The sequence below is a fragment of the Rhagoletis zephyria genome, unplaced genomic scaffold, assembly GCF_001687245.7.
Source record: "Rhagoletis zephyria isolate East Lansing unplaced genomic scaffold, Rhagoletis_zephyria_1.1 Rzeph_scaffold_00860, whole genome shotgun sequence".
NCBI lineage: Eukaryota > Metazoa > Arthropoda > Insecta > Diptera > Tephritidae > Rhagoletis > Rhagoletis zephyria.
The window spans coordinates 47,140-65,155 of NW_016157944.1; the positions used below are offsets into that span (position 1 = coordinate 47,140).

The 18,016-nt window shown below is 38.5% G+C and overlaps 1 protein-coding gene across 1 annotated transcript in view; it reads right to left on the bottom strand.

The window, feature by feature from the left end:
* The window catches only part of L (zinc finger protein Lobe), an 83,101-nt gene that overhangs the window by 18,606 nt on the left and 46,479 nt on the right, over positions 1 to 18,016 (bottom strand). Inside the window, exon 2 of the mRNA XM_017614591.1 lies at positions 3,670 to 4,211. Coding sequence (XP_017470080.1) covers positions 3,670 to 4,211 — 542 coding nt within the window. The remainder of the gene's footprint in view (positions 1 to 3,669; positions 4,212 to 18,016) is intronic.

The following is an 18,016-nucleotide window of genomic DNA, read 5'->3' on the forward strand; positions in this document are numbered from 1 at the left end:
TTCGTGTGCATACGGTTAAAATCTCAGCTCACAACTTCCGGATATTTAGATCCATGAATCCTCTGGGTAGCGACCGAACACTAGTTTGGGAGTGAGCTAAAGTGGGATAGCTTAACACCCCGTGCGCTGGGTTTGGGTCCCGCCATGTTAAAACCCTGCCCAATGCAAAAAAAAATACATGCCTCGGATTATACCCCCTTTTTATGACGACCACGCCAAACATAGGAAGGACTATGATTTGAGTGTATGCACCTGTAATATCCGAAACGACGGAGCGAGGAAGGTAAGCGTGCAGCCTTGCGACGTCTACTACAGATTCCACGTAAAGGAGCGCAAGTCGATGTTGGATTTGTGGTGGGAGAGAGACCGGCGTTCACTCTAGTGGACGAACGTCTAGCCACAATCCGCAACAAAGCGAGTTCTTCAACATCTCGCTCATATGTGCCAATGCCCCGATAGAAGAGAAGGACGAGGCATCCAAGGATCTCTTAGCTTAGAGCGTACATATTAGCGCTGCCCCCGACAGGTATAAAGATCGTGCTTGGTGATTTAAATTCCAAGGTGGGCAACGAAGGGATCTTTGGCACCAGTGTCGGAAAATTCAGCCTCCGCATAGAAACGGCGTGCTGAGGCTGATCGACCGGCGCCTGACTATGACGAGGTACGAATAGCGATTATGCTGCTGAAAAGTAACAAAGCTGATTAAGCTGATGGCCTGTCAGCTGAGCTATTCAATTAAGATGTCAAGGAGCTAGTAACGTGCATGCCCGACTACTGGAATTCAAGTGCGCTCTGTCCAATCCACAAGAAAGGCGACCCCGCCATGCGTGCCAACTACCGCGGGATCAGCCTTCTAAGCATAGGTTACAAAGTCTTATCGAATGTATTGTGTGAAAGACTGAATACCATCGTCAATGAACTGATTGGACCTTATCAGTGTGACTTTAGACCTGGCAAATCCACCATAGACCAGGTATTCACAATATGCCAAATCTTGGAAAGGACTCGAGAGAAAGGGATCGACACTCACCAGCCATTTGTCGACTTTAAAGCCGCTTTCGATAGCACTAATTGGCTAACCAGAAGGGTGAGGCTGTGGTATGTAGCAAGAGCTGTCAAAAGTTAAAGTATTCTAAATGCTCTGAACTGCCCACAATATGTACCTGTAGCTGTGGTGTATTATTACTGATGTAGCTAGCGAAATAGCTTGCGGCTGTGGTACTACATTCTGGTTAGCCAGTAAAAGGAGTTGCCTATACGCCGCTATGTCTGAATTTGGCGTCCCCTCAAAACTCATACGGCTGTGTAGAATGACGTTGAGTAATACCACCAGCTCTGCTAGAATTGGGAAAGACCTCTCCGAGCCGTTCGCCACCAAACGGGGTTTCAGACAGGGCGACTCCGTTTCATGTGACTTCTTTAATCTGATGTTGGAGAAGATAATAAGAGCTGCAGAACTGAACCGCTCAGGAACAATTTACTTAAGTCTGTTCTGCCTTTTCCAAGTTGGACAAGGAAGCAAAGCGAATGGGTGTGGTGGTAAACGAGGAACAGGACGAAGTATCTCCTGTCATCAAACAAACAATGGGCACATTCGCGCCTTGGCACCCACGTCACTGTACAGTTATAATTTCGAAAGAGTAGAGAATTTCGTTTACTTGGGAAACAGCATAAATACCGATAATAATGTCAGCATTGAAATCCAACGCAGAATCACTTTTGCCAACAAGAACTACTTTGGACTGAGTAGGCAATTCAGGAGTAAAGCCCTCTAACGGCGTACGAAAACCACACTCTTTAAGTCAGTCATCATGCCCATGCTGGTTTATGGCGCAGAAGCATGCACAATGGCAACATCCGAGGAGGTGGCTCTGTGGTTGTTCGAGAGAAAGATTTTGCGGAAGATTTACGGGCCTTTACGCGTTGGCGACGGCGAGTACCGCAGACGATGGAACGATGAGCTGTATTAGCTTTACAGCGACATGGACATAGTGCCGCGAATTAAAATAGAGTGGCTCCGCTGGCTTGGCCATGCCATTCGAATGGACAGCGACGCTCCAGCTCTGAAAGTATTCTGGCTTCATTTGGCATTTCTAATTGGCGTCAGTTGGCACAGAAGAGAAACGACTGGCGATCTTTGCTGAACGCGGCCAAAATCGCTTTGGCGGTTACAACACCAAATAAGAAGAAGAAGAAGAGAATAGATCTATAACCTTATCAGTCACATAGTGTTATAATCCCGACGAAATCCTTGACGGTGGTACCGGAAGCTGAACGGTACATGACGGTAGGAAGTTTAATTTGGGTTAAAGTCTCACACTGACGGGATTAAGCTGATGCCATATAAAACTTTTGCTTCGCTTTACGTGACAGATTCGCTTTGACAGATAAGATGAATTGTATGAAAATGCACAAGGCGTGCCTCATAGATCGTTGAAGCTGCAGCGCGTAGCGAAAAGTTGGCTAACGCCCATCTTTTTGTGCGCTTTGACAATCAGCCGGTTTAGTATTTATTTTGTTTCGTCCAAATTCGAGTTTTCATGCAGAAACATAAAACTTACTTAAACAATTTTGACGAGTAAAAAAGCAGTACAAAATTCATTGTGGCATACTTTTTGCGTCTGGCGCTTTGGTGGCAAAGTTATAAATGTCACGCAAAGCTACAAAGTTTTATCTGGCACCAGCTTTAGGCTTTCGATTATTCCTCCTCGTAAAATAAACATGCGCAGTAAAAATTTAACTATTTAAATCGACGAATCAACTTTTGTGAACTTCCGTATATGTGTTTTTGTACAACATATTTACCTGTATTGGTTACAATAATTTTAAGCTTTAATAAAAAAATTTTTAGTTAGTAAGTTTTTGGTTTTGAAATTTTTTTTTTTAATTGCCCCCTTCCCCCCTAAATTTCGTTCTGGCTACGCCCATGCTCTCTGGTAAAACGATAAAATTCGATAAACAGTGATTATTCGATAAACTTATATGACCTTGAAATGTCGATAACCTGACATATTTTGAAAATTCCAAAAACTACGTTTTGTTAAATTGGTATATCAATAAATACCGATATCTCGTAAGTTCAAAGTACTCGGTGCATTAAGATAGTTTGATAAATTTCGTTAACTCTATAAATAAGGATAATTCAATAAATATCGATAACTTGATAAATTTCATTAACTTGGCGAATTTCGATAATCCCATAAATTTGTGTAGCTCGATAACTATCCGTAAATTTCTACAACAAAGTTTGTGTCTATTAACTCCATAAGAGATTGATCAATTTGAATAATTCGCTACGTTACGATAACTCACCAAGCATGGATAACTCGATGATCTCCAATTTTGTCTTCACTTTTATGTCTTAATCGTTATCATTTATTTCTTCATGATCACATTTATTACAAAGTTTTCTTTTTTAAATACAAAGTAAAACAAAGTGGGAAAAAAGCTCAAATTGACCAGGTTGCAACAACAACCACACACAAATACGGACCGTATTTTTCAATAAATTTTGAAACCAGAAAAACTCTTCTCATCTACAGAAAATTACTTTTCCAATGGTTTTCTTGGTTTTTAAATCAGTTTGGTAGAATCGCCAAACGAACGGAGACAAAATTTATGTTAGCTTATTAGTATGTAGATTTTAAAAAGCATTCTTTATTGTCTCACCTGCTCGTGTTTTTTTAAATAACCAAGTCGAGGAAATGATTTATCACAGAACTGACACTGATAAGAGCCATCAACGTTGGTGCCCTTAATGCCATCGCTTGTCAACTTGTCAAACTTTGCAGCGACTCTTTCAATTTTTCGCAGTTTTGTAACTATCTTAGAGCTGTGATACTCTGCATGGAGGTAAACGTGTTGGCGATGAAGGCGGGTGTGTCGCTTGTGTTGCAACTCCAAATTGGCATTGCCTTCTAGCTTCTCTGATTGTATCCGCTCTGCTGAATTTCTTCCTGATGTTTTAACATCTCCATTAGCAGCCTCCTCGTTATCTTCAATACTTCCAACTTTGCTACCATGCACTGTGTTCTTTAAAATTTGACTTTGCTTCGCATCTCCCTCATTATGTTGTTGCTGATAATATTTCGAGGCTTGGATATGTGAAGGATATGGCATGCCATGTTCTTGCTGTTGTAATGAATTTGGCGTTAAGGTGCCGTCTGACACTGATGGTGAGTAATTTGAAGAGGTATGTGTTGAGTACATATCTGTAAGTACATAAATAAAACTTTATTAACGTAACATAAAAAATAAAATAAAAATTACCTAATTAAAGGCTATACACATGATTTCAACGCCTATTGGCAGGTTTGAATAACTCATTCGTAGTTAATGCAAAGTGCCCATTAATTTCAGGACGTTTTATATTTTGGAATTGGTGATTGTTGTTAAGGCTGATTTTAAATATGCACTATGGTATAAATGCCTATTTTTCTGGCCAAAACTAATTACGGCTAAAGGCCAGTATGCAGCTCTCAAATAAAAAATTGCAATTATTTCGTGTGTGTGTCAAGGGATTTTTGACATCTGATACTTCACAGCTTGTTGCCTTACTCTTTCCTCAAGAAATAATGGAACGGGCATACAGTGCACGCGCGATAATGTGAACACCGTAAAATATAAACACCCCAAAATGTGAACCAGCGTTGCCGTTTTCAATTCGTTTAATTACCCAGAAAGAAATCTAAATAAAAATGTTCAAATTCCACGTAAATTACCCACAAGAAAAAGAAACATTTTTAGTAAAATAATTTCTGCAAACTACTGCCCACGGCGACTTCAAACAAGGTGGTATCGGTAGAGAAAAACCAAAAATTACGATAGTAAAGGCTGGTTTTCATTAGGTCGAAATCACTGACATCAAAAACTGCCTTCATCTGACAGCTGTTCATTTGATGGCAAACATTTTTTTAGTTTCACTTTTATTTCAACATATTTTGATAAAAAAAAAATACTGATTAAAAAAATGCATAATGACAGGGTTGAATAGGTCAAATATGAGTGGCACAGTAGTGCTACAGTAGTCGAGAAAATTATTGCCGCACCAAATTTTGACAAGTTTTAAAATATAATTTTTGTTGTTATTTAATTTCGGTTAGTTTTTTGTAGTTCGTTCTTTACCAACATCCGTATAAATACAAGTTTAAAGGCAGTATCACACGATTGGGTATTTGCCAAAATTTTGTGTAAATCGTATTCCAATTGTTTCAACTATCCCAATCACGAAAATTAATTCATTGAAATTTTTCAATAGAACATCGCTGTATTGTACCAATCTTTTAACTACAAAAAAAAAATTGTCCCATTTTTTTACCAATAGCCTAATATAAAAATTTACAAATCTGTACATATACCAATCGAGTGACACTGCCTTAAAAATTTATGCAATTAAGAAAAAAATTCTACAAATTTTCTTGAAAATTTCGAGTTTTTTAATTAAATTCTGAGTATGCAGTTTTGTAGCCCATTGAATTCTACTAGAATAAAGTACACGTTTTAAATCGCTAAAAATGTCGATTGATTTTTTAGAATTTTTAAAAGTTCGAAAATTGTACGAAAGTTTGTTGAATTTTTTTTAATATTGCACAAATAGCGTAACAAGTAACACCCAAATTGTATATTTCTCTGTATTATCTGAAAATTTGGATAAACAAGAGCCGAATAACATTAAAAAACAATATCGCAGTGGGGCAGTTTGTGGAAATTTTATATATAAAAACTTAATATAGCGAGTTTTGAAACAGTGCTTTTACATAGCTATCTTTGTTTAACCGACTTCCAAAAATGGAGGCAGGTTATCAGTTCGTCGGAATATTTTTTTTTTATGTATGTTACCGCATAACTTTGCACAACGTCAACCGATTTCAATAATTTTTGCAACGGAAAGGTAGTGTCTCAGAGGTGGTCCCATACTAAATTGGTTTAGATCCGATCATTGGATCATGAAATATATAGATATATATATATTTTTTTTAAGTCGGTTTTTTTTTTGCTAAAAATTACTTGCTAGCTTCTCGTATGTCGTATGCGTGTAAAATAATGCGAATCATTCGCATAAGGAATGTGAGTGCAAATATTCACAACATCCCTGGTATGTATTGTGTACATGAGTAATGTGGCCAACTATTTCATAGCTCAAAGAAGTACAGCTTAGGTTGGGTTAAGTAACGCCGCGAGCCGATTACGAAATTTCGAATGCGGCTAATTTCGATNAAATTTCGAATGCGGCTAATTTCGATCCCTGAGCCTCGCGAAGGTTGGACTGTCCAAAAGAAAGTGTGGATATGATTCCACTTCATCTTCCTCTTGACAGCTGATACAAACGGATAAGTCGAAATTCCTAATCTCACCGCTTCAAATACCAGTCGCACAACGGCCTGTCAGAACCTTCATCACAAGCCCTTGAGAGGTAATGTGCTTTAAAATGCCCTATAAAAACATTTGTTGCAGCAGAAAAATGTCTTCTTTTCCATCTTTTATGTCACAAAAGGCCCCAGTTTTCCTTAGCCGAATAGCAGTTCGTGCTGCGANATCAAATACCAGTCGCACAATGGCCTGTCAGAACCTTCATCACAAGCCCTTGAGAGGTTATGTGCTTTAAAATGCCCTATAAAAACATTTGTTGCAGCAGAAAAATGTCTTCTTTTCCATCTTTTATGTCACAAAAGGCCCCAGTTTTCCTTAGCCGAATAGCAGTTCGTGCTGCGACAATTCTGTCTGCAATATCCACAGGCGCCATGTTCAACATATGTATGTTAAGCGTCAGTGTAGATGTGGTTCCTAATGCTCCGCTAATTACAAGTGCAGCCTTCTCTAGTGAGCTCCACCACAAGGGCTCCTTAGAACAATATAGGCTTAAATCAGGTACCCTAGAGCTAATGAATTAATTTGGGCGAGAGACCCCACCTTTTACCGATAGCTCCCCTACAGCAGTACAAGGAAACCGACACCTTTCCCCAATGTTAGGTTTCCATGACAGCCACTGTTGATCGCCCACTTAGTTACCTGGTTCATGTAACCTTAAGCCAGATCAAAAAGGTTGTATAGAAATCGGCCCTCAACCAAAAGTTCCACATCATCTACATAGGCGATCATCCGACAGCCCTCTTTTTCCGGTTCCTATAGAAGGTCGTTTTTAACTGCAATTCAGAGCAGAGGAGAGAGAACACCACCTTGTGGAGTGCTCCTATTGACTCTGCACTGAGTGCAGACGCTCCCTCACTCCGCCGTGATAGCTCTGTCACGAAGTAAGCTGTAGATAAGCCTTATTAGGTTGGTTTCATTCCCATATTATGAATGTACTTGACTACTGCCTCTGAAGTAGCATTGTTGAAGGCCCTCTCGATATCGAAGAAGGCCCCTACTGCATAATTTTCATGCGTAAAGGCTTCCTCTNCCAATGTTAGGTTTCCATGACAGCCACCGTTGATCGCCCACTTAGTTACCTGGTTCATGTAACCTTAAGCCAGATCAAAAAGGTTGTATAGAAATCGGCCCTCAACCAAAAGTTCCACATCATCTACATAGGCGATCATCCGACAGCCCTCTTTTTCCGGTTCCTATAGAAGGTCGTTTTTAACTGCAATTCAGAGCAGAGGAGAGAGAACACCACCTTGTGGAGTGCTCCTATTGACTCTGCACTGAGTGCAGACGCTCCCTCACTCCGCCGTGATAGCTCTGTCACGAAGTAAGCTGTAGATAAGCCTTATTAGGTTGGTTTCATTCCCATATTATGAATGTACTTGACTATTGCNAACCGACACCTTTCCCCAATGTTAGGTTTCCATGACAGCCACTGTTGATCGCCCACTTAGTTACCTGGTTCATGTAACCTTAAGCCAGATCAAAANTCAGTGTAGATGTGGTTCCTAATGCTCCGCTAATTACAAGCGCAGCCTTCTCTAGTGAGCTCCACCACAAGGGCTCCTTAGAACAATATAGGCTTAAATCTGGTACCCTAGAGCTAATGAATTAATTTGGGCGAGAGACCCCACCTTTTACCGATAGCTCCCCTACAGCAGTACAAGGACACCGACACCTTTCCCCAATGTTAGGTTTCCATGACAGCCACCGTTGATCGCCCACTTAGTTACCTGGTTCATGTAACCTTAAGCCAGATCAAAAAGGTTGTATAGAAATCGGCCCTCAACCAAAAGTTCCACATCATCTACATAGGCGATCATCCGACAGCCCTCTTTTTCCGGTTCCTATAGAAGGTCGTTTTTAACTGCAATTCAGAGCAGAGGAGAGAGAACACCACCTTGTGGAGTGCTCCTATTGACTCTGCACTGAGTGCAGACGCTCCCTCACTCCGCCGTGATAGCTCTGTCACGAAGTAAGCTGTAGATAAGCCTTATTAGGTTGGTTTCATTCCCATATTATGAATGTACTTGACTATTGCCTCTGAAGTAGCATTGTTGAAGGCCCTCTCGATATCGAAGAAGGCCCCTACTGCATAATTTTCATGCGTAAAGGCTTCCTCTGACCACTTTACCAATACTTTACTGATAGGCCTAAAACCCCTAGGTGAAAGAAACATGAGAGACTTTTTCTGCCTTTGAGATGAACGCACCACTGACTACCCTCCAAGCCTTTCGATGTACCCGATTCTCACGCAGTTCGTACAAATAGGATCCAAACAATTACACGACACCTTCAGAGCCCTTTTCAGCTACGTAGGTATGATGCCATCGGTCTCCGGCGACTTTAATGGTTTGAACGAATTTATCGCCTAGGCCATNATCACGCAGTTCTTACAAATAGGATCCAAACAATTACACGACACCATCAGAGCCCTTTTTAGCTACGTAGGTCGGTCTCCGGCGACTTTAATGGTTTGAACGAATTTATCGCCTAGGCCATGTGACGATCGTCCAGAAGATCGGAGAAGTACAGGACCTGGGGAGAGATTCTATAACCAGTTAGCGACGATTTTCGAAATGCTATCACACTTTTTGACGCAAAAACATTTATATCATGCGTCAAAAAGTGCGTTAGCGATCCGAAAATTGTCGCTAACTGGTTACAGAATCTCCCTCCTGAAGTACAAAATATTGCAAACAAATACATTTGACTGTACTTCGAAGTACGAAGTGCAAGAGCGAAAAAATAAGTACTGTACTTCCGAAAGAAGTACGGTTGGTCACATTATACATGAGTGCCGTTTTTGTGTATGAGTTGTGTATATGCCCTGTAGTCAAATGTACTAGTTGTAAACTACCTCACAACTAGTATGAACCGCATGCCCAACTAGTCAGCCAACTATCTTTTTTCTACGCAGTCAACTGGTATTTTTAACATGGGGATGTCCTACAAGATTTCGGTCAGAAATATACCAGTCTCATACTAGCTCAAAACAGACAGAAAAATACTACTCCAATTATGGACCAAAACCCCTACTTTGCAAGTCATTTAAGTCAAGAATTCATGAATATACAATGAAAGACTTTTGATTAAGTACACTTTAAAATATTACACATTTTTATTTAGCAGCCTTAGATTTGCCCATAATTAGTGTAAAATTGTTTGAGTATTAATTAAAAGGAAAAATAAATACATAAATATTTCAAACATTCGAACATAAATTTAAAGGCATTTTCCATTAAATGATATTAAAAGTAAAACTTTCAGGTACAATAAATACTATATATTTATCTTTTTTTAATAATATGGAAAACAAAAAATTTTAGTTAAAAATAAAACGAATACTTTAATTCATTTTGAGTGAACTAAAATAAAAATAAAAGTTTTCATTAAAATAAATTAAATTCGTTAACTTTGCACATTTCAGTTCTTTCGTTTTAAAATTTTTTTAAAGTAATAATTAACGTTTAAAATTTGAGATTTGGATAAGAATAAAGTAAATAAATAATTCAAGCAGGTAATAAATATTCCTAATTTTTGTCTATACTTTGGCTTGTTGTTTGATAATTAAAATTAATCAAATAAATATATTAATTTGTAATTAAAAAGAGTCAAAAATCATTGAAAACTTTCAAAAAAAAACAAAATAATGATGTCATTAAAATTAACGAATTAATTTAAAAATTTTGTTCAAGTAATTATTAATCATTAAAAAGGTTAGCATATCGGTATTTGACCATTAAACGGTTATTCAAAAAAACATGCTTTAATTAATAACCATTATGAATATTAATCATTATTTAACAAGTATGGTATAATTACGAGTACGTAATCGCTTTAACGGTTTACAATATACCCAAATAAAAGTTATAATATTTTGTGTACTCTATTGTATTCAACTGTCGAAGTCAAATAAAATACATAAATCGTTTTGTACTTGGTACAAGTCTGGTCATTTTCGACCTAGTTCGGTTTCAGTCAGAAGATTCTAGTTGCAAACTAGTATTTTTCCTGACTAGTTTGGCGTTTCACTGCAGGGTGTTTATTTATAGGGCTCGGAATCTCATGCACTAAAAAATCGAAAATATCGGCAAATAATATGCATTCAAAATTAAAAAATATGCGCTACAAACAAGTAAAATATGCAATTAAAAATATTTTCCTAATATTTTATTTCCGGTACAAAAATAAATAGCAAACGTATTTTAACAAGAAAATAAAGAGAACAATTAACTTTAAAATACAATACATATTTATGCACAAAATTAGTTTATAATTTAGCTGACAGTCACAATCTTGTGGATATAAAAACATCGACAGTTTAATAGTGGTTCAGATGGATGTTTGGTTGATTTAAGTGGTAACAAGCTATTAGTAAGCGGCTATCCGGAAATGCAGCAAACCAAAGCATTAGTATCTTTAATTTCTAAACTATAATTGATGGAAATGTGCAATATGCGCAAACGCGTTTAGATGCCGAATTGGAACTTATTTGCACAAATTGGCTTTTCAGCAATTATAGTTCAGAAGTAAACGAGACTGATGCTTTGGTTTGCTACATTTCCGAAACGGGGGTAAGTTTGCCATTTTGATTCCACAACTCGTACAACCTACAGCCATTTGGCGGCTTTAATGAATTTCAGTACGTCATACAGAGAGACGTAGTTTCACTCTAAAGCATTCTGCAGGAATGGCCTGCAGAGTGTATTCAGCCTCATCCTTGCAAAGGCTGGACACTCGCACAGGAAGTTTAGACTCTCTCTCTTGAGCCGGAGTCATCGCAACTACTACACCAACGGACTGTCCGGTAATCCTGTACTATCCTCTACGGTTCCACCTCTGCTTAGCCTTCGAGTGATAAATTTCGGTAATTGTTGCTTTTATCTCCCTGAGCGAAGCGCCCGTGTCCACCGCGTGGGACACATTCAGTGCGGAGCCGCACCTTGCTAGTTCATTCAGCCTCATATTAGGGTAATTTCGTATTGATCAGAGATATAGGCCAGTTCTCTCCTACAGTCTTCCACTAGTTCAAATCTAACATAGGTAGAAGAGAGTACCTCAATGGCTGCTTGGCTATCCGAGAAGATATTCATATGAATATTTAAGACAAAATTACAGGTATTTTTTTTTTGGCAAGGGATTTCGCACTAAATTTAAATGGTTGTAAATCAAAAAAAGCTAAAATATGCAAAAACCGCTAGCATTTGGTTTAAAAAAAAAAAATATATATATATATATATATATAATATGCACTAACGATTGAATGCCATTTTAAAGGAAATTTCATGATTCGTAAAGATAACATAACCATTTCGATTTGAACATGTCCAGTAGAAACATGCATTTGCATGAGATTCCGAGCCCTATTTATTTATAAACGTATATCGCTAGCTTAGAGTGAAAAGTTGCTAAGTCCACTTTTTATGAAAACTCATATTTTGATATAGGAGGCTAGAGAAATTGAATACGCATCGTTTCGAAAATTATAAAGGTACTTGTTTTATTTTTTCCTCTTCATAAGCAATAAAGGGAAAATTTGCTAATTCCAAAAGAAGCACCACAAATCCGATAAGGCCAAAATAATACGACATCTTTTAATAAATATCGAATCCTTCTGATTCTTATGGAGTTTTGCTTTGCTTTAAACGCGCAAAATGTTTGATTTAAAGTCTTGCGAAATAGTTAAAGAAAATGGCTATAGGAAGATTTTTTCCTCTCCTGTCCTGTAAAATTTTTAAAATGGGACTTAGCAACTTTTCTTTCTAAGCTAGCGATATGTTCCTTTTCTTTTGTGCGGTTTTATTGATATATCTGTACTGGAATGTTTTCGGATGGTACTAGCTCTTACTGCCAATATAGGAGTATTACATACATGCTGCGCCCCACGCTTTTCATTTTCAATCTCATAAATTGTTTATAATGAGTTTTGCTAAAACTTAATAATCATAAATTACTTTTTAGTCCATTTATAAAACCACGCATACTAAAAAGATTTTTATTTTATTTATTTTCTACTTGTTAGTCTTGTCTCTATAAAATTTTTCAATAGATATTAAAATAATTCAACGATATTAATAGACTGATGCACACACATGCCTATGCATATGTATGTATATCAGCAAAGGGCAGAGAGAGCTTTTACACTGAACGCCTCTATACCAGCGAAGGGCAGAGAGAGCTTTTACTCTGCTCGTGCCTATACAAAATGTATAGAAAGCTTAAGAGAGCTTTGCCCGCGGGCAAGGCAATGCCTATCAGTGCTCTATACAAAATACATAGAAAGCTTAAAAGAGCTTTAACCGCGGGCAAGGCGATGCCCATCTCCGATGTACATGCATACGAGCACCTATTAATTTCATTTAAAATACTGATAGGCACTGCCTTGCTCGCGGGCAAAGCTCTTTTCAGCTTTATATACATTTTGTATAAGCGCGAGCAGAGTAATAGCTCTCTCTGCCCAACGCTGATTTAAGGAAATGGCGTCTCGTCCATTTCCGCTGCAGAGTGCGTCGTGCATAGGGCGACAACTACCTCTCGACCGTAGAGGTAGATGTCGCCCTATGCACTAGATTTTTTTGTAGGAACTTTCCAAAGCCCGCTTATGGTTATATCCTGATATTATAATATTTTGGAAAATGGTTTGGTTATAATATTTATATACTATATATTATATTATATATATATTTTGGTTACAATATCGTGGAAAATGTCCCCCCGGACATCATAACGGAAGAAAAAATACAGTGGGCAATCGATGGCTTCGAACCGTTTAAGTCCCCAGGTACAGACGGTGTCTTTCCAGCCATGATGCAAAAAATTTCCGCAGGGCTGGCACCATACTTGAAAATAATATACGAGGGATGTTTAAGGCTAAACTATGTGCCTGTCCTTTGGAGAGAGGCGAGGGACGTATTCATACCGAAGGCGGGCAAAGGAAATCCTCTCTATACGAAAGAATACGGACCAATTAGTCTAAGCTCATTCCTTCTACAGACGCTCGAAAAGATTCTGGACGCCTAAATTAGGGACAAGCTGCCGTCGGCCAGCATACCAAATCATGCCTACACGAAGGGTAGATCCACTGAGACTGCACTTCACTCACTAACCGCGGTAATAGAAAAAACTCTGGAGCATAAAGAATATGCCCTAGGTATCTTTCTGGACATAAGTGGGGCATTTAATAATGTCTCCCACGAGGCAATAGTGGAAAGCCTAGAAGCAGCCCAGGTAGAGTCTGCCATCCTACTATGGATAAAAAGCCTGCTGAGCTGCAGAAAGATTAAGGCGGAGTGGAACGAAGCCAGACTGCTCAGACTAGCGCGTAGAGGAACTCCTCAGGGTGGTGTTCTGTCACCACTTCTGTGGCTACTCGTAGCGAATGAGCTACTGGGAAAATTCGAAGGGAAATCACCCAGACTAATTGCCTATGCGGACGACATAGCTATAGTTGTTACGGGGAAATTCCTAGACACCATCAGTAACGTAATGGAAAGCGCTCTAAGGGTCGTACATCGATGGCGGACAACAGCCAACTTAGAGGTAAATGCTGACAAAACGGATGCGATACTGTTCACAAGAAGATACAAAATCCCCGCGTGGAAACCCCCGAGGCTCAACGGGGTGGAGCTATCAATCAAGGATCACACCAAGTACCTGGGAGTAATTTTGAACAGAAAACTGATGTGGAAGCTAAATGTAGAGCAAAGGGTGAAAAAGGCCAGTGGTGCCCTTTACGCATGTAAAAGGATGCTGAGTATCACATGGGGTCTATCCCCTGGCCTCATGCATTGGTGTTATACAGCGGTAGTTAAGCCGATCATTCTCTACGGCACTCTGGTATGGCGGACCGCTGCCAAAAAAAATTTCGTATAGAAAACCATTGAAGCGATTACAGTAGCTCGCTGCACTGTGCATAACAGGAGCGCTAAGGACCACTCCAACGGCGGCACTTGAAAGGCTACTTGACCTACCACCAATCGACATCGCGGTGGAGAGCACTGCAGCGAAATCCGCCATGAGATTGATGGCCTTAGGTGAATTCTCCGCAAGAACCTTCGGGCACAGCTCGATATGTAGGGGGATGGGGGACAAAATAGACCACATACCCCACGCTTCATCTGAGAATGAAGGTTTGAAGCTACGGTTAAGGAGGGCGGATGGCGCATGAGCACGCGACCCGCCAGCGGAACGTATAACATCTACACTGATGGATCAAAAATGGCTGATGGAGTGGGCGCCGGTGTCTATTGCGCCGAGATAGACCTCAAGCAACCCTTTCCAGAGTACTGCAGTATTAGCTGTAGGGAAAGCTAAAAAATAGCAATATATATGTCGATATCCAGGTGGCGATTAAGGCTATAATCTCACATCGTATTGCGTCAGAAAATGTCCTTAGAAGCAGGGAAGCAGTAGACACGGCGGCCGAGAGTAAACGGCTGCATATGTATATACTGGGTTCCAGGCCACAAGGGCATTATAGGCAACGAAATAGCTGATGAGATTGCTAACAGTGCCATCCGTCTTGCTAGCGAACCAGTACAGGAAATACAAAAGTAAAATAAAAAAGTAAAAGCGTTCTATAATGAAATTTCCGAAAGAGCTGGGTGCCGGATCAGGATGCGATGGAACGCATTAGCTACATGCAAAACCACCAAGATCATGTGCAATAGCAGCAAAGGAAACACCCATTTCTTGCTTACATGGTCACGTGGCAATTGCAGTACAGTTGTCGGCCTAATGATGGCCACAACCTACTGGCATCTCGCGCTAGCAGAATGGGCATTAGTGGCAGTGACGCATGCAGGAAGTGCAGAGAGGAAGGCATGAGTGAGACGTTAGAACCCTCCTCTATTTCTGTCCGGCCTTAGCTAGAACTCGTCTTAGATATCTCGAAGCTTCCCAGTTCAAAGGACTAGAGGGGGCTTCAAAACTGGATATTAAGGCACTCTTGAACTTCGCAAAAAGCGTTGACGTCCTATACGACAACTACTTTAGATCGCAGTAAAACGGACCTCCATCTGGCACTACAAAGGACCAACGGGTCTATGTAAGGCGCATCAGCCGGCCAGAGTATGATTTTGTATGGAAAATCATTTGCGCCCATATATTTGAATCAAATAAACATATTTAGAAGATATCAACCAATCCTTCCCAAATATACCAAGCGAAAGAAAAAAAACTTGTATTATTGATAAAGGAAAACAAAAACAAAATCATTCGAGCGGTTTTCGAGAATTTTGGAATTAAAAAAAATTTGCTAATTTTTTCAACCATCCTTTGCCTTAAAATGCTCGATTTTTGTTGAATTCATATAAAATTTGTACACGATAATATTTCTACTGCTCCAAAGAACCTATATCCCAAAAATAAAATTTGTATCTGCAAATCATAAGTTGCTAGAGCACGTTAAAGGCTCAAAATTGACCCCAAAATAAGACAATAATTACCGTTGTTTCTACGACAGACACCGAATCGGTTACTCACAGAAATCTATCTGTCGCCACACTTTTCTTTTTGAAATCGCTTTACTAGTTCTCGTGCAATAAGAGTTTTCGTGAAGCTCTAAAAATTACAACTACAACATTTGAGCGTAGCCTCCATATCGAAACGTAAGACGTATCCTACGTCAAAATAAAAACAGATCCACAACAGTCAGCGCCAAAAATATGAATACACAGACGTTTCTTTATTTATATTTTCCATACCGAATGTTTATAAAAATATTGTTAGTTCAACAGCAAAAACAGGCAGAATCAATTTTATCAATTTCATATATGTATAACTCGGGAAAAGAACTAGCAAAAAATTGTGATCAAAATTTTCAACATTTCAATTCCATTTCCTAGAAAAGTTCTGGATGTGCAACAGTTTTGTAGCCCTTTAAATTTTAGTATAATAAGGTGCAAGTTTCAAGTCTATAAAAATTACCGTGGATTTTTGAGAATTTTCTTTGTCGAAGCTGTTGCGCATTTTTTTCCATATAAAAGTAGATTTTGTTCATGCGTTATATGGAAGAAAATGCAAAACACTCTTGACAAAAATCAACGGTAATTTCTAGAGACTTGAAAGTTGCGCCTTATTATATTAAAACTGAATTGGCTAAAAAACTGCGCACTCAAAATTTTTCTAAGAAATCGAATTGAAAAGTTGAAAATTTTTTGGTATTTCTTGAATTTTCCCGAGTTCTGTATGAAATAGAAAAAAATCGGATCTGCTGGTTTTTGCTGTAGAATGAATTATATTTTTATAACAAAATAAAAAATAAAAAAAATGGTATGGAAAATATAAAAGAAGAAAATCGTCAAAACGTCAGGGTATTCATATTTTTGACCCTGACTGTATATACTTCAAAATAAATATGTGTATGCAAATGAGTGATGTATAAAAATTCTAAGTCGAAATTTTTTTCTGCTGCGGTTTTTCACGTCATTTACTCCGAAGGCTTTATTAAAACTATACACTATGCGAATTTTTGTAATTTCTTCGGTTTTTCGCAATTTATCCGAGATTTTGAGGGCCAAACGGACCTCAGATTCGGGTTCAGCGGGTCGAATTACATGTCGGTACGTGGGTCTGGTTAAAAGCACACACCACTTTCTTTTGTGTGCTATGTATAATATGTACTTAAATATCTATATTTCTAGCTATTATTCTGATCTTTTTGTTCACCTAGAAATCTTATTTAAAGTATAAAAATTAGCAAAAAAAATTACAATTACATGATATGACATCCATCGCATTACCTGGCATCACATAACACCTCACCTCATCTAGGTGAATAAATAACCATGTAGATGAAGAACAGGATAAAGGAACTTATATGAAAGATAAAAACAAAGATGAAGACCAAGGTAAATGTAAACACTTTCCTTTTCTAAGGACAAAGGGGAGGTTTCAAGCTTATATAAGTTTATCGAGTTATCACTGCTTATCGAATTTTACGGTGTTAACAGAGTGTAACGAGTTATCGAAATTTTTCGATAGCTTTCGAAAAATGTGGAGATGTCAAAATCATGTATCCGAAGATGTATACAGTTTTGAGTTATCGAAATTTGTCGAGTCCTCGAATTTCACAGTTAAGGAAATTATTCGAGTTATCGAAGTTTGTTGAGTTATCGGATTTGAGTGTTTTTGAAATTCATCGAACTATCGCTATGTATCAAATCATTGAAATTTATCGATAAACTGGAATGTATCGGGTCAATTCCAAGTCCTGCCGAATTCCTCCAAAGACGTTCACAGATTTAAAAAATTCTAGTCACGTTGTAGTTCCAAAGCAAAAGATTTTCCGGTAATTTACGTTGTACTTTATAAGTTTTGCTACGTGCTAAGCTAGAAAACCTCTCCAAGGCTCCTATAAACTAGAAAAACCGTAGAATTTCAACAGTAACTGGCACTCTAGTAATAATTAAAGTTTGCAGTTGGTTATAAAAAATAAAAAATTAAAGGTCATTTAAAAAATTTTAAATAAATATATTCTTTGTATGTGAGCCAATTCACGTCAAATGTCCCAAGCGCGCTGAGCGAGGCAAAACAAGCTACTTTTCGACTAGCTGGGAATTAGACAGCAAATGGGAAAAATAATTCTAAAACTATGATTTCTATAGATAGAGATAAAGATAAAGATAAAGATAAAGATAAAGATAAAGAT